Source organism: Acanthopagrus latus, chromosome 16 (assembly GCF_904848185.1).
Source record: "Acanthopagrus latus isolate v.2019 chromosome 16, fAcaLat1.1, whole genome shotgun sequence".
Lineage (NCBI taxonomy): Eukaryota > Metazoa > Chordata > Actinopteri > Spariformes > Sparidae > Acanthopagrus > Acanthopagrus latus.
Window position 1 is genome coordinate 7,197,230 of NC_051054.1, and position 25,687 is coordinate 7,222,916.

Below are 25,687 nucleotides of genomic sequence, written 5' to 3' on the forward strand. Positions count from 1 at the left end.
CCAGCACGCTTTTAAGGCTGCACTAAAATACGATTTTGGACAGGAGCACACTCTCCATCGTCCTTTTCCTGTCCTCTCCTTTTATAAAACGCAAAAAAAATGCACACTTGTAAACAAGCCCATAGCAGGAGCCGAGTCCCCCCCCCCCCCGCCGTTGTGCCTGACTCACAGTGGCGAAGGTCAGAGAGGCAGGAAAAGATGGATTGAGACGACAGGGGGAGAGAGCGGCAGGCAAAAATTGAGGAGAAAAGATGAACGATGAGGGGGACGGAGGGGTGACAGGAGAAGGTGTGAGATGACAAGCTGGCAGAGACGGATGGGGAGGCGAGGGGCGAGGACGCAGACCGGTTCATCAGCATCGCCGGAAAGGGAGTCTGCGCCGCGGTATCTGCTTCGGCGGGGCGCTGTAAATCTGTGATTAAGAGTCGGCTCCTGTTAATGTACTGTACATGTCTGGGTGAGACGTTCTGGGAATTAGGCGAGCACGGCGTCTCCTTGTAAAAAGCGAGCGGTGGTGAGCCGTGTTGTTAAGTGCAAGTGGTTTCATAAGAGGCAGACCCGGCCCCAGCGTGACTCCTATCATCCTCTTAGGGTCCTCTAATTCAATACACCTCACTCCTCCTGTAATTCACTTTCTGTAGACACTAACTGCACTAACCTGGCTGCTAAAGTCTAATGCAAAGGAAGATATACGTCAGATTCACAGTAGGCACACAGATCAACTAGTCAGGTTGAGCTTTAAAAGAATGATTATTAGTCATCCTACTGCATTTATCCCCATTTTGCTCTGAAACTTTATACATTTCACCGCATAAAAAGACAATTCATGTGGCCTGGTGCTATTGTAGCCCACGATCACGTAAGTATTCGGTCCTCTATGGCTGAACTCAGAGGGAAATATCTCACCTTTTAGCTCGTCGCTGACTTCCTCTGTTTACAGTTTGGTGCCGGGATAAACAGGGTTCAGCCTGTTTAGTCGTCCCAGGTATATTTTAGGTTGCTCGGGTTGATGAGTCATATCTTATCCCTCCGGCGAGAGATGTTTTTTGTTGCTTTTTAGCTGCAGGATTGTGCAACGGATGGGTGAAATGTTCTTTTCATTGCTTTACGTGCACACAAAGAAACAAAAGCACTTTGTTCTTTCTTTTGTAATGAGTGCCGTTTGTACTCAGGTTGTACTTTCTCTGTTAAATCTGTCCTGCTGTGTGGATACAACCTCACCGATTAGATCCACAGCCTCATGTTCCACACTGATTTATTTTGGCTTTGTTGTTGCTGTTGCTACCTGCTGAAATGTGCTCAAACTTTCTCCATCTTATATTTTGTCTCCTCCCAATCCACATGTTGATGTCTGTGTGATAAATGCAGATGGAATTTGTTTTGTTCCGCAACTGATAAGTGATATCATAACAACTTGATGACAATCTGGTCATCGGTTAACGGTTGTGGTGTTTATTTACCCACGTGTATGGTAAATTATCAGGAGAAAAAATGTAATGGGATGGGGCAAACGCACCCAACCACACACGCACAACCACACCTGCACCAACACACACAGTGCAGGTATCAGTCTGAACGATAAGAGTCAGCCGGAGGCGGGTTGGCAGGTTCGAAACAAGCCGGCGAGTGTTGGATCGTCTGAAATGCTCTTTGGCAGGTGGCGGTTAGTTAATGATTAATATTAACGGCTCGGCTTCCTCAATCATGAAGTCAATCCGTAGATGTAAACACAAACAGATTCAGCGCAGTCTGATGTGACCAGAAGCAACCTGGGAACTTGGAAGGAAATAGTGTTGTTGGTTGTTTGGAGTCATGGTGAAGACCAGTTGAGACATGTTGGCTTTTTTTATTGATCGGCCTGTTTTTAGTATTTCCTTCCTCGTTTTTGGTACAAAAAAATAAGCCAGAAGTGTCTTATTTAAGATGTGATATGTGGCATTTCCACATTAAAATGTCAAATGTCAGATTTTCATCACCGATTGGTGGTTGTTTAACCACAAAGTCAACCAGCGATCTGAAGCTATTTTACAATCTCATCAGAACAGTTTGATATTTTGATTTTTATTGTTTTGATTAGACTTCCGCATCTAGAAGTTACATCGTCATGCGTTCTCAAGACATGAGGGCCATATCTGCGCTTCAGCAGGAGCCTCTGTCAGTGTTTTTCACCACACGGTCTTTTGCCATGATGAGCAAACATTGATTATTCCGTTTCATGAAATATAAGTGCTCGTCTCAACTTGAGCTTAAATGGGTCAAACTGACTCACGGCACAATAGTGGGATTAGTGACAGAGCTATGTGCAGCTCTACCGTTATAGCTATTGTTGCAGATTATGATCAGCAGATCAGTCACACTTCTGATTACATTGTTGACCCACGAGTGTTTGTTTCTCAACATCTGCTGCTGCATTCTCAGGAAATTCTGACCTCGAATGCTTAGGTATGCATTATCTTCAAAGGGAGTCATTCATCGGCTTAGATTGTTGTTCTGCTGATGGGCACATTTTGAACTCTAGTTGTTTCTTTTGGCTTTATGGTTTTTCATTAGAACTATGACTGTAGCGTTTGGTTGAGTAAGAGTTAAGGTCAGGAATGTATTGGAGAGGATTAAAGGTAGGCTGAGAAACGAAAGAACGAATGCATTCAGGAAAATTCCTCACACGTGTTAGTGAAGTGGCTCTCACAAGAACTGCAGCCCTGCACTCTAAAACCCATTATTTCTAATGGCTTGTGCAGCTCACGGACCAATATGCCCTTTTCAAAGAAAAGAGAGGACCCGGCGCTGCATCCATCTCGGTGTCCTTGTGCCCAAAGTTAATCCTAATTCATCCTACTTTTTGCACAAAAAACATTCCTTGTCAAGGAGAACTGGTAAAAGGAACAAGCAAAAGAAACTAGAGGAGTTGCAGTTCCTAGAATAAAGTGTGTGTGATTGCTGCATACAATGCTGTCGCTTGTGGCAAACGAAGCATGAAATAATGAGTGTCCTGTAAGTGGGGAAACTGGTCACAAAAGTTAGAGCTTTGCTAGCGTAGCCGCTCAAATATAATTTCGTACTGTGGTGGCACAGAGAAGTGAGTGACATCACATTTTGCTTGGCTGGCGATATCGGATGGTACCACCCAACTGCTGATTAGATCATGTGTTTAAAAGATGTGGCGTTGTCAGTAGTTTTGTTTTGATGAATGCTCGGTATGCATGTTTAATACGTGATCATGGAGAACTTGTATGATAACTTTGTCCTCTTAAAGAGATTTGTTTAAATGTCATTTTATTCCATCACTGTAGCGCCCCCCGGCAGTAGAAATTATGCTGAGTTGTACCCACTCATGTAATGTTGTGATACGTACGACATTGCCAAAATTTTGTCCATAACATACGCCAAATAGAAAAGTATCGGCCCGTTGGCTGCATCAGGCCACACTTAACAGAAAGACTGTATGTGATATAAAAAAAACAAACACTTTGTTTTGGCTCTTTTACCTTGAAATATGGCCTGATGGTCCTCCAGAGTTTCACTTTCCATCCTCGTATCAGTTGCTGATCAGTCACTGGTCGATCAAATGATAAGTTGTCAGATTCCGTTGGTTTATACGACTTGCAACCTGGAGCACAGTCTCACTACATTATCTCAGCATTCGAGCCTCCCTAACAGAGCCTGACGTCAGAGGACAATGGTCTATTATAAGGAAACGGATTCATATCAGTTGGATTTCTGTAGAAGAAGCTCTTTTTATTGTATGTTTTATCAGGTGGGTGTAAAAATAAATAAATAAATAATAAATTGAGATAAGCTATGTATGACTAATGAATGTCATGCTGTCAAGTGTTCCACTGGATGCCACGGTGAAAAGATAACATTGCTCTTCTTGCTTTGACAGAAGTGGTGAGTGAGGTTAACCTGCGTCATATCTTAAGGACTCATGATAAACGTAACAATCGCTTTGACGTGTGAAAGCCTGGCAGGTCAGACTGTTCTTTCAAAAACACAAAAAACAGAAGAAGGGGGAAGTTGCGCTCGTCTGCGGGTATGGAAAACTCTCAGATGTCACGTCTGGTATGAAAAAATGTAAAAAAAAACAAAAAAAACAATAAAAACAGAAACTGGAGGATGAAGGGAAAAAAACTGCACTGTCATCACGCCTATCTCCTCAAAAACTGACATTTTGGACGGATGATGTGTGTCCGTGTTTTCTGCATCACATCTCAGACGGTTGAGCGCCGTTCTTACTTCTCTCAGCACTTTTGTGTACAAGTTATATTTAATCGCTTGCTGTTATCCAGCAGCTTCTCGCAGACACGCACACGCTCTGTGATTCATCCTCCACCAGTGAGGTCATGTGGCAGTCATGTGACGCTGGCAAACGCTCAAAAAGAACACAAAATGAGAAAGAAAAAAGGGGGGAAGGGGGAACAAAATTGCTCCAGTCATCGGGAGCTCTAAACCACGTGCGCATACACGCGCGCGCACACACACACGCAGATGCACTGACAAAGCCAGGCGCACGCTGAGAGCTCATTCTGCAAGTGGCCTATAAAATATGAATGATATCGTGCTATATTTTTATCAGCTAGCCTGAGGACACGTATGAACTGGAGCAGCAAAGGCGCTCTGTTTTCTCCAGCCACAGCACCCGTTCTGTACGCTGTGCACGGCGGTGAGGCTGCACATGCACGCCTACATTGTGCGTCTTCCAGGGCTTGCGGTGCCTACATGCTTATGCATTTACAGCGCGCGCACGTGTGTGTGTGTGTGTGTGTGTGTGTGCACAGATTCTTTTTTTTATTATGTCGAGTGAAAAACCAAAAAAAAAAAAAAAAGCGAGTGAATCCTCAGACGTGTCTTGGGAGTTGCTGTCAGAACTTTGTATGCAGCTCTGAGAGTTAATTCACACAGCTGCCAAACACAAACACAAACACACACACACTCGCAAAGAAGGGGAAAAGGAAGTGAGCGGAGGAAAACTCTACCTGCACGAGCGGATGGCGAAGGCAAACGGTTTGCACGGCTTGCAGAATCCTGCTCTCTGCACCGTCGAAAGAGGCTCTCTCAGACTTTTTTTGTTTTTTGTTTTTTTTCACCCATGCACACGTGTTTAGCTAGACACACACTCTTCATTTTTTGTGCCCACTCATACGCGTTAGAACATTTGAACACTAGCCCTCGTGTAGGAGTGTGCTTTTTGGCACCGTGTGTCTGTGTGTGTGTGTGCCTGTGGTATTGAGAGTGTGAGAGAGAGACAGCGGGAGGATGTACTTGAGATGGAGTGTGAGAGGATGAGTTTTGTTGGCGTTTGCCTGTGTGTATGTGTGTTTATGTGTCTGCTACGCACGGGTGGAGGACGGAGGTCGAAGAAGAAACGACAGTAAAAGGAAGGAGGGAGCAAAGAAAAGCGAAAAGGCCCCCGTCTTCAAAAACGGCTGACAGGTTGACAGGTCTGCTGAGACCGGCAAGAAACAAACATATAGAGACAGAGCGAGGGAGAGAAAGTGGGGAAGGAGAGGGGAGGAAAACAGAGAAGAAAAGGGAGAAATTGAACCTCTAAAGAGATAAAGGCATGCTGACAGCTCGAGCCCGTACACCATTTTTTTTTTCATACTGTAACACCCAGAATGCACTTGTAAAGTTTCTTCAGTCGGCCTTTATCCTGTGTCATTTCCTTCTCTTTGTGCCGCGGCGGCGCTTCACAGATCTGCACGTTACGCCGGGCAGAAAGTTAGCTGAAAGTGCAATCGCAAATTCGCACGCAGCACGGAAGAGGGAGAGAGAAAAGGCAACAAAAGAGACGCGGGGAACGGAAAAGTGACGATGTTAGGAGGAGAGAGACGGGGATGGAAATAGAGTGCATGTGTGGCTTTTCAGCGCGCAAATCAAAAGATGCTTTTATTGAGAGGGGAATTGTCTGTGAAAAGCGGCTGTCGTGTAATATCGTCTGTTCTCCCGGATCTTGCATGAGTCCCCAGCGCAGATCTGCACAATGCGGCAGTTTATTCTGGTGAATCGGCAGCAAAATAAGCCTCCAGCTTCGCCCCCAGTGGAAGATCTCATTTTCAAACATCTTCTTTGGCTCGGTCCCCCTAGATGATGATGCAGAGCCATTTTAGTAAAAAAAAAAAAAAAAAAAAAAGGTGGGGTGGGGGGGGATTGACAGAAATGATTTTGAATGGTGGCATATTTTTAGTAGAATTGGCTGTAAGTTCAGGGTAATCCACATTAGAAGCAGATTTCTAGCGAGAGCTGCGAGAGTTAGAGCCCACTTCACCCCAAAAAACCTCCAATTTGATTGTGTTACAAGCTCATTTAGGGTGACTGATGGAAACTGTGAGGTGAGCTCAACGCTGGCTGTGACATCTCCACAGGCACCTCCGGCAGAAAGAAAGAGGTACAAAGTTGAGGCTGACACAACATGAATAATGTCCTGTAACTTTTTTTAATAGCAAGAAAGGATGCACAGGGAGAAAAGAGGCCTTAGCTGAAACTGATAAAAAAAGGCCCTCTGTGTTTCTGGGACTCTGTTGGAATGACAGGAGCGTCAGAAAAGAGGGGAACTTGTCCTGGACTCTGTCAGGAGTGGAGGAGAGCAAGAGAGTGTGTAGATAAAAGGGTGACAGAGAGACATAGATGGACTTCGGACGGTCGGGGAACAGAAGCTGGCCGAGCAGAGAGAGTGTGAAAGAGAGAGAGAAGGAAGGAGAGGGTGAATACCAGCTATTGTTGGAATGCCGTAGCAACACGCGGCGGAGAGGAAGGGGGAGGTGTGTGTGTGTGTGTGTTAGTTAATGTGTGTGCAGAGGTCAGTGGGTTTTAGGCTCCGTTCGAGTCGCTCCTCAGAGATGCGTCGAGCACTGTGTTGGCAACCTAGCGACTGTTGGTTTAAATTATCAGCTTGTCTGGACGCAAGCCTGAAACAATCCAGTGCTGCGTTTTCCAAAACCCAGTGCATCAACACCTCCGAGAGCCCAGACAGCAGCACTGCTCGGGTTAGAGATCTCGCACAAGATAAAACAAGAAAAAAGTGCACTGGATAACGGGCACGGTGCTGCGTTTCCAGTCACAGGCGGAAGGTTGGAATTTCCGAGTTGAAATGTGAAATGTCCGACTTCCGACCCTCCGAGCGTTCCAGGAGCACGACGCCAAAAGTTGACCCAAAAAAAAAAGAACCCAACACTTGGCTGACCGCTACAAAATGGCGTCCCTTTGGCAAGTGCACACAAGGGTGAACCCTCAGAAGTGCAGCCTACTTGCATGTATAAATGTAATGGGGAAGGACGGCTGCTGCGTGAGGACAGACGCCATTAGACACTTCATTTTACTTTCACCCCCTCCCCACGGGTGCTGCCACTGCTGCAACCGCTCCCTCAATCTGGAATGTTTACTTCCTGCGAGTTTAATGTTTAATGTGTATTCAGTGTATGATAATTCATCCTACTAAGTCCGCCATGTTTCCTTTGTTTTTTTCCAGGATCCTGCTGGCATCTTTGAGCTGGTTGAGCTGGTGGGAAATGGCACCTACGGGCAGGTGTACAAGGTAAGATGCACACATGAAAAAGACATTGATGCCCATTAGTCTGTCTTCCTGATGGCACGCTTCATTATCTCATCAGCTATTGTTCCTTTCTTCCGAGCGGCCTATGTGGAATAGAGAACTGAGACGCTCGGCGTGACTGAAGTTGACAGAGAAGACGGGGGATGAAAGCGGAGCACTAGCTTGAGAGAAATGGAGCGAATGTAAAAGAGACGTAAATGCAGAGAGGAGAAGCAGAAACTGGGGCACATTGAAGTGCTTTTAGGAGAATTTCCCTTTCCCTTTTTTTTTCTTTGCCATGCTGTATTTGCATTTCTTTCTCTACCTCTTCTACGTTAGGTATATTGGGGGGAGTTTCGCTGGAACACAGGAAGTGCCCATGCTCTGCTGGTTTTGATGTTGTGACATAACTGTGGTTTGAGGTTTTCGCTGTCAGTCGGACTCCATTTGGTTCCCACTGTCATTTAAACGCTATCTCTGGGTGCATGTCGCTGTCTGGGCTTCCTCTTCCCTCCGCGATGGTCCTCGCTTCCTTTTCCTGACGCTGCTGCTTCATCCTGCCACTCTTGCAGGATGTGGCACCGGCCTGTGAGTGACACATGTTTTCAGCCGCCTCGAGCCGGAGTAAACATGTGTTTGTTCAAGAATGCGATGGTACGGACGAGCGAAGGCCCCTGTGAGTGCATGTAGTTTGCCTGTGTGTGTGTATGTGTGTGTGTGAGAGTGTGTTTAATGGAGCGGGCAGCCAAGGTCAGGTGGTGATGGAGAGGAGCTGTTTCTTACAGCTGATTGGGCCAGACGAGAGGTCAGACAGAGGGCGGGACACGCTTCTTCACGCTTCTAGAAATAATTTGGCATCCTCACGTGTGTGTTTGCGTGCGTGCGTGTGTTTGTGTGTCTGTGTGTGGACAGAAGAGAGGAAAAAAGACACAAAAGGATCGGAGAACAGGAGAGTTATGTGGATGTGCTGACTCCGCCGTCTTGGTGAAAGTCACGGCTCATTTGCTAGCTGACATTCGGCCGCTCTGTTCCTATACATTACCGAGCCGCGGCGTGCCTATGGCAACAGCACCGGCCTGTTGGGTCTGCAGCCCGAACAGCTGATCCACACTGGTTTCTGATTAGCTGTCACACAGTTGTATAATACTCAGAGGAGTCCATAATGAAGTCCCTGTGCTGTCCCTGTTGTTGGGGGACAGAACCAGAAATGACGTTTCTGCTGTCATTTTCCTGCGTGCAGCTGAGATGTTTTGAGTTTAAACGGTTTGCTTTTTAAGCACAACGATAATTATAGTTTGTAGCACGTTATTAGTTCTTGATTAATTGAGTTGTTTGGTCTGTAAAACATCATAAAATGGTGAAAATGTCAATTATTGTTTCTGTCAAAGCCCAAGATGACGTCTTTAAATGTCTTGTATTGTTGACAACCTGAAAATATGACGTTTACTGTCATAGAGGAGGAAAGAGATCAGAAAATATTTGCATTAAAGAAGATGGAATCAGAGAATTTTGACATTTTCCAAACACCAGTTCATCAGTTATCAAAATATCAAGTGAAAACTTTATAACTGATCGATTATTTGAAAAGACAGAGTAAAAATCTGTTGGACACATTCAAAACTTCATTGGCGTAAACTTAAAAACAGTTGAGCTGAAAAGACACCAGTGTTTTTGACGGCGTTTCATCCATTCATTTCTTCACAGCGCTTTCAAAGTGCCACTGAGCAGTTACAAGATGTCACCTTGAGCTGTTTTCTTAAGATTTATACACCAAATGGTTGTTTGTGAAAGCAATCATCAGATGAATCAATAATTAAAACGAGTGGCTGGTTGCAGCCCTAACAGAAAATAAATCTCCACGCAAAGAGCAGTGAAGCACGCTGAAGCTTCTTCGTGGTGCTTCGATTCAAATGTGCTCCTTGCAGTGCTGCAGTGGCAGATCCAGACACAAAGTGGGAAAGATTGGAGTCATACAGCCAGATAAGGAGCAGAGTCACTTGAGCAAAAATGCCATCTATTTCTAAATTCCTCGCGTGGTTGAGGTCCCTCGTCTATCGGCAAGCCGCCCGCAGGGGATCAACTTCTTGTGACTCGCCGAGATGATAAATTGACCTTCAGCCTGGTGGGTGTTAGTGAACTGGAATTTGGTGCGGCTCTCTCTCCGATCCATTTTTAGACGCTTGTTATATCAGAAAAATAACACATGAGAACACCGTGCTGTATGTAGTTTTGGACTGCAGAATATCCTCAGTCTGGATCAATGAATCCGTGTCCGTGTGCTGTGGAGTGAACAGAGGTGGAGCTTTTCTCTCAGATGGAGAGATTAGAGCCAGGCAGGCTGTAAACATGCTTTTGCTCCTCGTTTTGATTCCAAAAATAAATGTAATTTGCTCAGTGGCTGGGGGCCACTTTTTCTGCTCTGATGTATCTCTGATCACAGACGGCACACTGACAACTTGTGCCTTGATACATTCTTTCACACCAGTGTTGGCTACAGTAGTTTAACAAATTGAGAATCATTAGACGACTCATTCCTCCCAAGGCATGGTTTTATTTTTGTTTCTTGTTTGATTTTATTGGGAGAGCTCTGCAGATTAATTGCACATATTGATCGTGAAGGAGACAGATTATGCTCATTTCCATGTTCATGACTTTATTTTGGGTCACTGCTGGAAGATGTTTACAAGCTCTAATGCTCCAAAATCTCTCATACTGTCCAGTGTTGCATGCTCTGTTTTAGCTCCTGTCTCTTTAAGGCTTCAGTCTGCTCTGATTGGTCGGCTCCCACACGACTGACCCAGCAACACCAACAACAACAGAGGAGCTCTGCTAAATCAGTCATCACGTGCCCAACTAGCTCCTAGGTTTAAATTATGCAACTGTCTGACATCACAAAGTCACGGAATTAAAGGCTGGACTTGTGACGAGGTGTTTGAGGAGCAGTGTTTTCTGTGGGAGAGAGGAGCTTCCATTGGCGCTGAATTCGACCCGCTTAACTTTCAAGAAAAGCGTAATCGCTCTCCTTTAATATCAGATCATAGATCATAGAATCGTTCTTACTGCAGATTTACTGTTTTTCATCTCACTGAAACTGAATTATTTATATCCGTGGACGGACAAATTTAGGCTACCTTTGGGCTCGTTTAAACTTTAATGAGCTTGTTGGATGACGTGAGGGAAGCATAAGGTAAAAACTAAAACCAGTTGAGCACCAAGTCTCTTTTTTGTTTTTCTCAAACAACTTTGCTGCATTCTGCTGCAGCAGTTTTTAACTCAGTGTACATTGTGTAATGAAGGCGGAGGTGTGTATATATACATGTGTAACTATGTGCGCATTCTTTTGCGCACGCGTGAAAGTAACGGCCGGACGCTGTGTTTTATGTTATTGGCCGATAGAGGGGCCGGTAATGTGCCACGTAGCTGCACTTCTGAGTGTCTGCGAGTGCGAGATAACAGGTTTATCAACAATTCCATTACCCCATCTAGTTAAATGATACAGATCTGCTCCATGGTGCTCTTTCCCTTCGCCTCTCCATCCCCCCTCATGCACCCCCCCCACCCACCCAAAGTCTCATCTCAATTAGAAATTGTCTTGGGAAAAGTTATTTCCAGGTTGTTTGTTTTTTGTGTTGCAGCCTCTCTGTCAGTGAAAAAAACCCAAAAAACAACGGGTTACGGGCTGCGTGCGGTGATAGACGAGTAGTCGCGGCAGGAAAAGATAATTTCAGCCCGACTTCTTCTCCTTCGTGGCGGTCCCGTTTCCGTGTTTCTCCTCCTCCGTCTGCTCATCGCCCCTCACTTCTTCTCCATCCCTCGCCATCACATGCGAATTCCTCTTATCAATATATAATCACGTTTTTCTTTCCCCTGTTTTTTTGGTTTGAAACTTCCCTGGCGAGCTGTACTTAAGGGAGCAGCCTGTGCCTACAGTATGAGTGTGTATATATGTGTATATATATATATATATATATATATATATATATATATATATATATATATATATATATATATATATATATATATATATATATATATATATATAGTTTCCTGCTGGCTGCTCTAAAAGGGCCATAAATAGAGAACACGGGTTAATGCTAAATAATTAAAGGCATTCTCTCCCCTTTTCTCTGCCTCTTCATCTTCCTCCCTCTCGTTCTCTCTCCAGCTGTTGTGACTCTTTCTCATCATCTCCCTCTCGCTCCGTCGCCCTCGTCGGTATTTCCTCCCTTTATCTTGCCATGTCTCTCATCTCTCCAGCCCTCCCTCCTCCCCGGGCTCACTCTCTCTTTTTTATTTATTTTTTTTTAATCAGGTTCTGTTTCTGCACTCTCTCACCCCCCCCCCCCTCTCTTTCTTTCTTTCTGATGCCTGTGAATATTTGATGGGGCTTATGGGAAATGCAGTTCATCGGATCCTCGCCCCGCGTGTTACCACATCAGGGGTGGGGAACGTGGGCAACGTCCCTCGCCAGGTATTGGTCGAAATGCTCCATGACTGACAGACAGGCGCGGCTTTTTGACTGACAGGCGTATTGATCGGCTAATTGATTAATCACAGCTCGCCGCCGTTCCCCCGTGGGAGAAGCCATTTCTCTCCGTGATGGACGCGAGGACAAGTTGAGAGGGCGACTAATCATATCTCATGTCACGAGCGGCACAAACGCACACATGCGTGGACACGTGAGCGAGGATGCGTTCGGGTGGCCCGTGTTGCTCTCATCGGCTCTGGCGGGCAACAAAACACTTCCTGTGTTCGTGCGTGTAGGTTTGTGTGTGTGGTTTTTTTTCGCATTCGCATACTTTTCTCTCCGTGACTCTGCTGTCGCCATGCAGAGCAGGAGCAGAAGAGAGGAGGAGGGCGACGAAGAAAAAGGAGGCAACCAATCTCTTTTTTTCCTCTCTCTCTCTCTCTCTCTCTCTGATGACAGAACACATCCACTCTGCTCCTCCTCAGGCAAAGTGCTCCACGCACTCTTTAAATATTCACCACTCTCAGGCGCGCACGTACGCGCACACACCCGCACAAAAGCGACGGTTGGGGACCTGCGCTGTATGGGCTTTTATATGCTCACCCACTGTGACGGCGACTCTGTACAAAGAGCAGCTGTGTTGTTTCCATTTACTGCATTGGTTTGTCTGCGCATAAACCACAGTGCGTCTCGTGTGTGTGTGAGGAAGGGCTTGAAAGACCATGTACATGTGTTGTCGCTTTCGTTCGTCGTTCATGGATGTCAAGTGAACGGGCTTCCTATCATCAGTGTTTTTAAGAATTTATGAACAGATCAGACCACAGGGTTTTTAAATCCCACAGGAGCCGCGTGCAGCCGAGCGAGGCCTCACATGTTTGTTGATGTCGTGATAATCTTGTTACCGTGGCAATCAGGGGTCTGAGCGTGTAAACAAATGGATGTAGATTAGGATTAGGGCTAAAGGAAACGGCTAATCTTATTAGCCAATCACACTTGTATCTCTCTACATGAAGTGTCCCCTCATGTTTTGCACTCTGGCCCACCTCTCTTCCTCCTCCTCCTCCTCGTCTTCCTCCCCTGTCCTCTTAAGAACTGAATAAAACTTCAAAGTTGTTTCTTTTTTCACCCTTATCTGCTGGAAGTCGCACTGCAAAGGACTGTGGGAGATTCTTCTCTCGGCACGACCCTCCACCTCACACACACACACACACACACACACGCACACCATGGAGAAGCAGCGTGAAGTGCAAAAGCCCGGCATAAGAGACTCTGAACAAAAAGGAAGGATGGAAGATGGAGTGACGTCACTTATTCGTCTTTGTCTGATGTTCTAAACTCCTCCAGCGAGTGTTTGTCAGCGGGAGAGGAGATCAAACATGGAGGCAGATACAGCGTGTATCTCCTCTGAAGGCAGTCACTGATGATACTGAAAATTGTAACTGCATGGGCATTACATTTTGTACTGAATATTGTAAAATGTATGTATCCCTAAGATGTGATGTAAGGGCATAATAGTAATAATAATAATAATAATAATAATAATAATAATAATAATAATAATAATAATAATTCAACACCATCTCATACTTTCTGCAAAAGGGGAGAACGTTACTCATTATCAGCCTTCCCCCAGTTACGCATGCTATATCGGTGAATTGCATTTAGCGTGATAAGGGCCTGACATATGTTAATGTATAAAGAACACAGTGCTATATAAGGTAGCATTAGCGCTAATGGGGGATGCTGCCAGAAGGTCTCAGCTGGGAGTGACTGCAGGCTATAGGGCGCGGTTTGTGTTTATCTGTGTGTACCGTAAGTGGATTTATGTGTGTGTGTGCGTGTGTTCTGTCGTACACACTACATGTCCCTCACGTGGGGCGATGTTTCCGTTTTACGCCGTGTCATTGCCCCCTTTTCTATGTTGTTTGTCTACGCTGACACACTAACTCACACACACAGTGACACACACACACACACACACACACACACACACACATGCGCGTCAATCTCCTGAGTCTCCTATGAATGAACTGTGAACCGTGACTGAGGTGGATGTTGCTTGTTACCGTGGGAACAGCAGATGTGCTCGTTCCGCCCACATGCAGCGACTCACGCACACACACAAACGCGTGGCGCCCACACACTCACACACCTGGCAGTGTGTTCATTAGCCTACATCCTCTCTCTCTGTCTTCCCCAAGGCCACACGCCCCACTTACCCACAATGCACTCCTGCCACCCAGACCGGGGTCAATTAGCCTTGGCTGATGTCAATAACAATCTCTCATTCTCTCCTCTGTCTCTCTCTTTGTTTGTTTTTCCAGACGGATCTTCTGCTCTGTCATTGATAGTGGGGACTGTAAAGACGAGGCTGTTGAGACAAAGCCTCTCCCTCACTGTGTGAATTACTGCCCATCGATAGCTCGCTCAATAAGCTATACCGGCTCTTACTCTCTCCATTGTTCTCCATTCCCTCTGCCTTCTCTCTTCTCTTATTCATGTGTGTTTTTTCCTCCTTGCTCTCCATCTTCTATTTTCTTTTTCTGTCCTCTGCCGCTTCCTCAGCTGTTTCTCTCTCCTCCTCCTCCTCCTCCTCCTCTCTCACCTCCAGCCCCAACAGTAAATCAAGCTCGGCTCGCTCGTTTGACCTCCAGAGCCACCTGAGCATGATGCCGATGTGCTGAACCTGCCGCTTTGCCTCGTCGCCGCAGCCCTCCTCCTCTTCCTCCTCCTCCTCCTCCTCCCTCCTTCCCCTCACGCTCGCTCTGCGACTCTATCGCCCTCTCTTCCTCCAGCTGCGTGTGTTTTTGTCTGTCTGTTCTGCAGATGTTGCGGTGTCGGGGGGGACTTTTGTGTTTTTTTTTTGTTTCCTGTCTGAACACTTTGTGGCAGTTTTGATTTGAAAAAAGGAGGGATAAGTGTGGTGAGTGGGCGGGCCAGTGGGCTGACTAAGTGAATTAGCCAGTGAGTGCATTAGCGGGTTGACCTGTGTAAACGAGTTAGCCGCTCGCCAAAGCAACATGTCCCGTATGTGTGTGTGAGGGGACGGGGCGCACAGTTTCCGGCGGAGTCGCGCAGCTGTTTGCATCAACGGCACCGAGCTGAAAAAGCAACATTAGCGCGCGGCAGCATCTGTATATGTGTATGTGAGTTAATCTGGGTCAGCCTCACATGCCGGCCATAAATAAGCCCAGGACACACACACATGTTCATCCGGCGAGTGGTTATCGTGTTAGGCTTGATTTATTCCCCGCCCGTCACAGCAGAGGACGATTTATGACGAGGACGGGGCTTTTTACTGTTTTCCGATCCTCTTTGCATATTTAACATTAATCCAAATCTAAATATTTCTTCTGATATGATGATGGATTTACCCAGATTTGTGCCCGGCTTTTTGCCCGCCGCTGACCGGTGGCTGTGATCAAATTTGTGTTCATTTCCCCCCCCCGGTTTGCAGACTTAAACAGTTTTGTACGTCTGCATTTGTGATTATTTGGTTGCGCGCCAGGTCCTATCCCTGACCCCTCCCTCCACCCAGATTAGTCTGTTTCTCGTGTATTTGTGCGTCCGCAGGCTTGTTAATTACCCTGTTGTACTGTGAGCGGGCAGGTTAATGAGCGGCTGCATTTCAGGCGGCTGATAGATTATTGTTTCAATAGGCTTTAGCCGATAACACCGGTTCATTTAGAGTGGAATCAACACTGTCGCAAAGATTCTCCCTCCTGCGAACTCCTCCTCCTCCTCCCCCGTCAATAAAAGCCCTCTGGACTATTCCACAGATCATTGCTCTCATCTCTCTTCCTCTCATCTCGCCTCTTTCCTTCTTTCATCGCCTCTGCCTATTTTTCTTTACTACCCCCTTCCTCTCACAAACTCCCTGCTTGTATATGTTTCCCTCATCTTCACTGAGCTCCTGTTATATCGTCTCTCCTTTTTTTTTAAAATCCTCCCTCCCCGTCTCAATCCGTCTCTCCCCTCACTTACTTTCTCATGTGCGGGTGTGAGAGCAGCCTCGGGGTGCTTCTATATTTCCTGGCCAGTGCCGAAGTAGATTGGAACGGAGGCCTTTGTCACTTTTATTTACTGCCTCACTGATTCCACAACAGCGTGCGTGCGCATGTGCCTGTGCACACCTCGCGCCCTCTCGTCCGTGTGTGTGTGTGTGTGTGTGCGAGTATGTGTGAATGCGGAGTGATTGCAGGTGTTTGAACTGCAATGAGGTGTGTCTGGGCAGTATTGCCCCCTTATTTCTTTGGGCTCCTTCGGGCAGAACTGTTTGCTCGGTTTGTTGGCCTAAAGAAGCTTAAATTCTGCGTCGTGGCTCCGGGCAGCAGCTGAGCTTGCTGGGAATCACCCGCCCTCAGACTAGATCTGGTGGGATTTGATAGGAGGGTGCAGACTGAAACACCGGTTGTCTGAAATCCTTCAACCCTAACACAGCCGAACTGCAGCTCTGTGTGTTTGAGTGGGTGTGACAACAGTGGCCAGTCTCCCTGCACGACCTGCCTGTCGGAGACAGACGGAGAGGCAAATGTATAGAGCCCATGGGGACATCCCATAGTCTACTCTTCCCCTTGTGATACAGTTACCATGCCGACAGGCCTTTTGCCAGGGGGTGAGCCGTGTTGAGGAAGATGCCATTCATTCAGGTCTCATCTGTACATGTGTGGGTGTGTGTGCGTGTGTGGATTACCATGACGGCACAGATTAGGATTATGGTGTGACCCATTTCCCTTTTCCTTTTACAAAGAGCTGGCAATCTGTTCCTAGTGAGTGTGTATGTGAGCCTTCGTATGGTTTAACATGTAAGACGTTTATTTTTTCTTTTGTCTTCCTGCTCTCCTTGGCAAACAGTGCACATATGAAGACTGATCCAAGTGGTTGAAGCTCACTGGTTGCACAACAAACCGAAAAATTGACACGAAATGGGTGCACACATTAGGTGTTTTACCGTTTGTACTTAATAGTGCCGTCACCATATTTGGATTCATAACTTTGATGCGATACCTTGCAAAATGTTTGTATTCGATACTGAGTCTGATACCACAAGGACATTTTCAAACGACACAAGGGCGTATGATAACTTGTTTTTTGTTTTTTTTAAGATAAGTCTAACAAAGCCGTTGGGCTGATCGTTAGGCACGACAGCATCTACTATCAAAAGTATTAATCAACAGAAGACCTGCTGTCTTAGATTCTTCAGTCCTGATAGCTTTGAGAATTTCAAATGGGTGTCAGGCTAAACAACAACACAGTTCAACGACGGTTCCCTGGCCTGTGTTGTTAAATGTGTCATTGATGCGTAAAAACGGGAGCTGTTACTGGCATTGAAATGCTTTGAACTTCTTGCATTGGCACGGCTCAGTAGCATCACTCTTGTATATTTTCAAACTTGCAGTGTCCTTTGTCCTCCCTGGTTTTTCACTCCAGTTGTTTTTCTTTCCCGTACTAAAACAGGTTGCAGAAGCTCCTCGCCCGCAATCTTTAACGACTTCACACAATAAAACAGCAGAACGAGTAAGACAAGCGATGAGGCGGGACTTGAGTGAGTTAGAGGTGGCAAGGCTTTGTGGGCTCTGCAGTGTGTGTGTGTGTGTGTGCGTGTGTGCGTGTGTGCGTGCGTGCGTGCGTGCATGCGTCAACCTGCTGTCGTGGGGAAGAGAAAGTGAGCGAGTGGAGCTGGTATTGGTGTATCGATACTGCAGGATATGAGAATTGAAACCTCGTACTCAGAATAGACAGGTACATGGAAAATCGATATTTTTGAGAACATGTGTGCTTAGTTAGCCCACGCTAACGCTAAATCAAATATATGTACATTGTCGGTAAAACAGATCTGGGATGAGTAGGCCTCTGACAAAGCACAGAAAACCAACACAACCAATATTGAGCACAGTCGAGCCACTGTGTCACAGTGTCCTTGAACGCACCGGCAGATATAGTTGGGGTTTCCAACAGGAAGCTGTTTAGCATAAGTCATTAAATGCGGCATTTGTTGTGTGAAATATGCATCTTAAAAATGCATTTAACTTCAGGATGTTTGAGGCAGTCTTCATCCTTTTATAAAGGGAGAAAAAAAAGGTCCCACTTGCCGCAGCAGATTCAACAAAAAACTCAAACCTAACACGTATCAGTCTACCGTATGACTGTCCAAAGTAAGTTTTAAGTCTCTGCAAGGTGATTTTAATTCTTTGTGAGCTAATAAAAACCAGTGGTTCCCGAGAAATTGGGATATCAATCTTAATACGGCATAACTTTGGAAGAGGACATTTGTGGTTAATGGGCTAAAACATGCAGAGCCTGGTGGCCTGGGCGCTCGGATTTCGGTTAACGCACGGGGCTTAAAATAAAGCAAGGGGGGTCTATTTTTAAACCACCCATCCGCTCGGCCGTTAACAGTAACAGTAAGTAAAATTCGGACGGTCTTCTCCTGACCTTGCCGCTTGGCCGCGCGGCGATGGCACGCTGAGGTACAGATGCGCTGTCAAAATCCAGCTCTCTTCAGCCAAATGAGTCCTCTGCTCGTTCCCCTCCCCTCATTTTCCAATCACCTCTTCCTCCCCTCCACTCCTCTCCCTCCCTCCCCTCCTCACCCCAATCTCTTCCTTTAAACAACAGCACTCCCCTATCAGGACAATAGGCTCTTATTCCCCTGTCTTCTCCCCTCTGCTTTCTATCTGTGTGTGTGTGTGTTTGAGCGTTTGTGTATGTATGTTTAAGTGTCGTGCCCACTGTACTCCGGCCAGCCAAGGCTGTTGCTAGGCTACGACAGGAAGTGTCCTGCATAGTAAATGTGTCCGATGGGGGGGGGCTCTGTGTAATTGACTTGGCAAGGGCATGAACGTGCACACAAACAAACTAAAAAGCACACACGCTGTAGAGGTGTTTTATTCCTCCCTCTCTCTCTCTCACTCACACACACACACACACACACACACACACACACAGACACACACACACACACACACACAGACACACACACGCTCACAGGCACTTTGGGTATGATGATATCCGCCAGCAGGTTGTATTAAGGCAGTGGCTGGCAGGTTGAGGCTGCAAGCTGAGAATGATGAAGAGATGCTTTCCTCTGCAGCCCGTGGTGCTTGTGTATGTGTGTGAGTGTGTGTGTGTGTGTGTGTGTGTGTGTGTTCCCTTCAACATTCAGCTCCATATAGCAGCAAAAAAAAATCGTAAAAGAGAATCATTACACACACACAAACACAAATCTCTCCCTTTCTTCACCCCCCCAGCACACACTCGTACTTACACACCACACCGAGCACTCCCGAGTGCTTAACTGGCGTTTTGCTTTCACTTGACAGATGCAATTAATCATAATTACGCGTTGATGATAATTGCTGGAATAGGTGCACTCTGTGTCGGCGTGACACCTTCGGCTCGCGGCGCACGGGGAGGGGTGCAGATGAGAGACGAGACGGCGGCGTAATATCGGACCTGAAGTGTGTTTTGCATCGCCACCTTTCACCACAGTGCGGGCTTTTATAGAGTGGTGACATGAATTAGAGCAACAGACTGAGGGATTGTAAAATGCTGAAAGTGGTTTGATTGAACATGAGCAGGGTGTGTTTACTTTTGATAGTTGTTTAAGTGCAATAAATACGTTGAAATACGTAAGGACACAAGTAGAAGAAGGTTGACAGAAACTGAATCTGACAGGTGGTTCATTGACAGGGTTGCTTGGAACGTAGTTTGATAAATCAAGATGTCTCCTCTGGCTCATGGGAGGAGCACGTTGTGAAAAAACCCCCAAAACAAAACAAAAAGAACATTCAGTCAGTTTCTGCTCACCCCCGTGCTGATGGAGAGTTGGGGGAAGTTGCACAGACCACAAAACATTTTTAGGAGCTTCATGGGGAAAATAATGTTGCACCGTTCCTCCTGAACAGCCAAAGATGAAGATGGGGGGGGCTTGTTTGAAAATGTAACATAACAAGGGCTCTGCACAGCTTGTTTTATGTAATCCTGGTGTAAAGGGTTCCCGAGATTTCAAATTGATTTGAAAAGACGGTATTTACACTCTTCTTTTTTTTCTTTTTTTTCTTTTCTTTTTTTAAAGCTGAAAGCCTGCTGGGCTAAAAGCAGAACTGACACCCCGTCTAAAGTGGGTGCATGTGCTCGACTCTGCATCAGGGATGTGAAGACAGTTTTATTAAAATCATTTGTACGCAGCCATTTTATGTCTTTTTGCTGTGCAGCTCAAGAAATGCTTTGTTTTATTGACTCTCGGAAGTCACGGGGGGTTGAGGAGATAATGACAGACTTTCATGTGGGTGAACTCCTCCTCGAAAGTGCTGCTTGTCTTTGTCGTTTGCGATTATAGACTGGGTTTGGGGGTGTTAGTCTGACAAAAACAAGCATTTCGACAGTCTTAAGGATGTTTGGAGACCAGTACTTTTCATTATTTTCCCATACTTTATCGACCAAATGATTTAATTGATCACAAACAATATACGTACCATTGTCCTTCAAATAAGAAATGTGCAACAAATATGTGTGATCCTGCTCTATGAAGCATATTCCTGTTTTTTGTGGGTTGAACCGTCAGAGAGAGAAAGAGGGAGAGAGAGAGGGATCCACACTCCATTTTGAATCTTGAGCCATACAGTAGTTGAAGACAGACTGACCTGCGGGGGGACGCCGCCGAGTAATGACTCCACCACGATGTAGCCTGCCCGAAGGCTGATCGGAGATCAGTTCGGTATCAGTTTGCTGTCTCCATTGCAGCGCGGCCAATCTGAGCGGAACAAACGCAGTCAATTTCGGTCTGTTATCACTCAGACGCACCTGGTGTGTGTGTGTGTGTGTGTGTGTGTGTGTGTGTGTGTGTGTGTGTGTGTGTGTGTGTGTGTGTGTGTGTGTGTGTGCCGGAGTGACAGATGTTTTGCTATCATATTTGGTAAAAAAAAAACAAAAACAAAAAAACATGAAAAATACCTCTACAGGATTTTTAAAAAATGGTAAGAAAATTGTGGATTGGACACATGTGAAGATAGTTTTCTTACACCTAATTTGAAAATGTCACTGTCGGGATTGAAGTTAACGCTCGCTGTGACAACAGGAAGGATTAGATGAAAGCGTTTCGTGTGCATGAGGGGGGTTCAGCATGTGTGTTCTCTCTTGCTTTGCAGAGGGACTCAGAGAGCCCCGCGTCGGTGCACTGTGGTTTTGCAGAAGGCGCTGGATGCATTAGCAGAGGCAGGAGTGGAAGGGGTTGCAGGGAGTCCTCTGTTTGTGTCAGATTTGCTTGCTTTGCGCCGGCATTAGCGTTCAAGCTCAGTCATGTTCACGCAAGACCCGCTTTTCACAGGCTGCCGGTCTGAGCTGCGAGGCATGAGAGACCGGAAAAATGCGAGGGGACGGGAAAGTAAGCGAGACATCCAGGGGGGAGGGAGGGAGGGAGGGAGAAATAACGAGAGGCATAAAGAGGAAATTGTGAGAAGTTAAGAGGGTTAGATAATGAGCGAGAGAATCAGAGGGATAACAGAGAGGGAGGGAGGGGGGGAGGGAGAGAGAGGCAGAAAACGCAGATCTAGGTCAGAGAGGCAAAGCAGTCAACAAACGAGTGGAGAGAGGGATGAGCAGGGCCCGCGAGGCTCAAAGCTTCTGGTTCTGAATGGGGAAGGACCGAGGAGACAATGAGCCGCGCTCACAAGAAAGACCGGAGAAGGGCGATGACAAAACAGTTTAAATATTGTGTCAGATCTTTGCTTATTCACTGACATGGCTGCAGCAGACTTCTGCATTTCCACTTCTGATTAAAGGGAAAGTTCAGCATTTTAGTATTTTAAGACAATCATTTGTTTGTCATTTCTAGTTTTACCTGGAGTTAATAGCTACTGTTTTCTTAACCGACCACGGTGACTTTGTGTAGAGATCCTAAATAAGCTGGACCAACAGATTTACTGTCGTTCGTGTTGTGCTACGTGTGCTAATATGCTTCTTTTTTTTTTTTTTTTTGGCACTGGCTCAGTCTTCACACTAAACACAGCAGTCTTGTATTCTTTCATAAAACTCTAAGCAAGAAAACAAATAAATTTCCCCAAACTGCTTTAATCTTTAATCTAAACTTCCCAGAGCTGAAGATAACATCTTTAAATCACTTAGTGCGTTTTGTTTTTGTGCAACCGACCCCACAAAAACAAACTGAATGAGTGATTATGCGATAATATGAAACATTAGTCGTTTTATCTGGATAGATGACTGTTGACGAGACAAGCTGACTGTTGATGGGGTTCGGCGCTAATCACTTTATGGGTCGCCCTCCTCGGATCGCCTTGATAGCATTGTTCGACGCGTCATCTCCGTTAACCGCTGCGGAAATGCCTTTTCAGTTGACATTCATACATGGGGACCCGCCCCGGCCTCATCGTTTTGGATTTGAATAAAAGAAATGACAGAGAGAGGGAGAGCGAGAGATGAAGATGAGCAGACAGCGCTGATTCCTTTCTGTTGCTCCTTTCACACTCGGTCATTTAATAAGGCCGGGATGACATTACTGCTCTAAGGATGGGAACGAGGGATGGAGGCAGGGGAGGCTGTCAGGTGGCTCGGTGTAATGAATCTTTATCCAGCCCTGATGACGCTCATGTCCAATATCTGTTTGACACATTCTCTCTCCGCTCTCTAATTCCCTCAGTCGTCCTCCCTCGCTCTCCCCTCCTCCCTCGATGTCTCTGCACATGTGTGGGTGTTTTTTTTTTTTAATTTTATTTTTTTGCAAGAGCTCTTCTGTCTGCGCTGGAAGTGGATCTAAAGGAGGATCTTTTTGCTTTTTATGAGTATGCGTGTCCTCGAGTGTAAGTATGTGCGAGTTTCTGGTTCGTAAGTGGCTGTAATGCCTTTGTTGGTCTCCAACAAAGCAAGTCCTTGTGCTCGTGGAATTGGGGCAGTCTGATCCTAATGAGAAATCCCTGTTCAATCTTTCCAGCTTCTTTTTTTTTTTTCTGGACTGTATGTGAGTGAGAGAGCGAAAGAGGCTGATCACACTGTTCAAACATCCAGCGGTGCTTAGTTTGCATTGTGCGGCGCTGGATTGCGACACAATGAATTATCATATTAAAACCCCAACTGTCTTTTAGTAATACATCAGCGAGTTTAAAAGTTTGTTTTTTTTCCCTCTCAGGGAGCCGTTCGATGAGAAATTAAAGGCAGGGATTTAAAGGGACCTCGGCTGGTGTTCTGGTGTTAACATATTGCCGGTCGTCTCGTGGGAACCCCACCAAATGTGTCGGGTTTTATTCTCACTCAAATCTCTGAGAAGACGATTGCTTCAAAGTCCAACTTCAAGTCTCGCCACTCGGCAGTGATTTGGCCCGGGCCCCTGTCTAAATGGCCAGGGAGAGAGCCACGGCTACGTCACAGATAATCTGATAAAAAATGCTTATAACGCTTGATTCTTTTCCCTAAAATCATTTTTCAAAGGCCTTTTTTCCCCAAAGGCTATATCACTGCATGTTTTTGTTGAATTCATTAACTCACCCTTCCATTTGGACCGACCTCCGTCGAGAACAATAAGTACAATCATCACTTTTTGGCCCCTAGAGATTGGGGATTTCATTGATAAAGATTTCATTGTGTCATTATGTTGACTGCTGGCCAGTTTCTGCCACTTTTATAAAATATTGAGCGTCGAGGAACAAGTGAGCTTTATTAAGTCGCCTACATTTCTTCGCAGTTAATAACTGTATTTATTGAATAAGCTCCAACTCCGAAGCAATTCGTCTAGTAAAGCGGGTTTCCGGTGAGCCTGTGAGCACAATTGATCTGTTAACAAAAATGAGATAAAAGTGGATTGCGAGGCGGCGAGAGTGACTAATGACTGGCGGCGGGGGTGTGGAGACGGTCCTAGTACTGTAAAGAAAAAATAAAATAAAAATCACTCCCGCCATAATGAATCACATGGCAATAACACCACAAACTTTTTTCTGTTTGTTTTATATCCATAATCTGCTTCTGCTCTTACTGTGGCGTTCCTGTTTTGATTGGAGCGCTCATTATCGCGATAACCCTTCGATTAAAAACCCTCAGGAGTCGATTTTCGAGCCAGACCATTAATGCCATCTGGTTTATAACAATTCCACAAGGGAAAAAACAGTGCTGCCCTTGTTTCGAGTGCGAGTGTGTGTCCTTGGCTGTGTGTGTGTATTTGTGTGTGTATGTGTGTATTTGTTTGTTTGTGCCGCCGCTGCTAAGCCGCTCCGCTCAGACTGCAACGTGCTAATCAGTCCAGTCCAGACAGGTGGAAGTAATAGCCGTCAGTGGTTTCGGCGTCTCTAGCCCCGTTAGCTTCATTAGCTAATCACGGCCACAGATGCTCTCGTTGCAAACGAACCACTTGGGCCTTCAGTTTTGCCCCTCGGCTCCCGGATCTCCCAGTTTTTCCTCGCCTCCCGGCTCCCCCAGGCATCTGCCTAGCCTGGATATTACACAACACAATCCAAGTGTGCGGACTGGTATCCACCTTTTGTTTGTTGGCTTCGCCATCTCATACATCCTCAGACGGCCTCGACTGTGTTTTTTGACTTTTACGGGCAACTGATGCTCCCACTGCACGTCAGATCACAGTGACATCTGCAGAGGAATCATGTCGACCCAGTCGTGTCCTTTTTCTCTATCCCTCATCTTTTCAGCTGCTGATCAATCGAGAAGCGGTGTAATAACAGTGATTTGTCAGTTTCTCTTTGATTTATTCGACTGGCAACATGGAGCGCAGCAGCATAACATCGACCCGGTGTTTGAGCTTCCCCTCGCTGAACGTGACGTCAGAGGAGTAAGATGGAAAAGTTCAAAAAAGGCGATATCACAAGACAAAGACACAGATTGATGAATTGACTTTAACTTAGATTTTTTGCTCTCACTATTCAGTCATAGATGATCAATCATTTCATTTCATTAATGACAGATTACGATCCATTGTTTTGCCAGTGGGGTGGCCTCAATGTCAAGGTTAGTTGTTGTATTTGTCTCTTATCGGACCGGACTACCTTCAGGATATCGTCTTTACAATAAGCATTGTAGTGTTTGAATGACAGAGACACACAGCTGTGCTTATATTATTTGTATTTGAGTGTCAGACCTTAACTTCGATTTTTGCTTTCAGTATTTAATCATGAGTATTGAATGCTTTGGAGAAATACTCAATTTTCTATCAGAAAACCTCACTAGTTTTGTTGTTCTGTGCATTTGACGACTTTTGTGTCAATTTGGGTGTTGGGCTGACGCGTAACATTTAGAATTCTGTTTTAAAGGTTACGTATCGTCTTTGTCACGTATTAAACTGGGCCAGCCTCTGGAAGTCATGATGACTACAGGATGTTTTGTGCGTGCTCATTGGGGGAAATGTTCTGATTTGATGCAACACAAATAAAGGCTGATTGTTCATTTTAATGCACTTTCATCAACCCTAAGCTGTTGAATAGACTTTGACATCTTTTCCTGTCTTTTGACCGTCCCTCTCCTTTCCTCTTCTCACCAGGGTCGCCATGTTAAGACCGGGCAGCTGGCAGCCATCAAGGTCATGGATGTCACTGGGGTAAGAATCACACATGCACGCGTGCACGCTCTCTCACGCGCACGCACGAACCCGCGCACGGCAAATCATCTCCAGCGATTATACCACCGTCGACCGTGTCATCTAATTATGAGCGATGAGTCAGTGCTGGCGTGCGTGT

At 45.9% G+C, this 25,687-nt stretch overlaps 1 protein-coding gene across 5 annotated transcripts in view; it reads left to right on the forward strand.

Moving 5' to 3' along the window:
• Positions 1-25,687, forward strand: part of tnika (TRAF2 and NCK interacting kinase a) — a 62,920-nt gene that overhangs the window by 4,933 nt on the left and 32,300 nt on the right. For all 5 annotated transcript variants that reach the window (XM_037125337.1, XM_037125340.1, XM_037125338.1 and 2 more), the window contains exons 2-3: positions 7,466-7,531; positions 25,492-25,548. In XM_037125337.1, the coding sequence (XP_036981232.1) occupies positions 7,466-7,531; positions 25,492-25,548 (123 nt within the window). The remainder of the gene's footprint in view (positions 1-7,465; positions 7,532-25,491; positions 25,549-25,687) is intronic.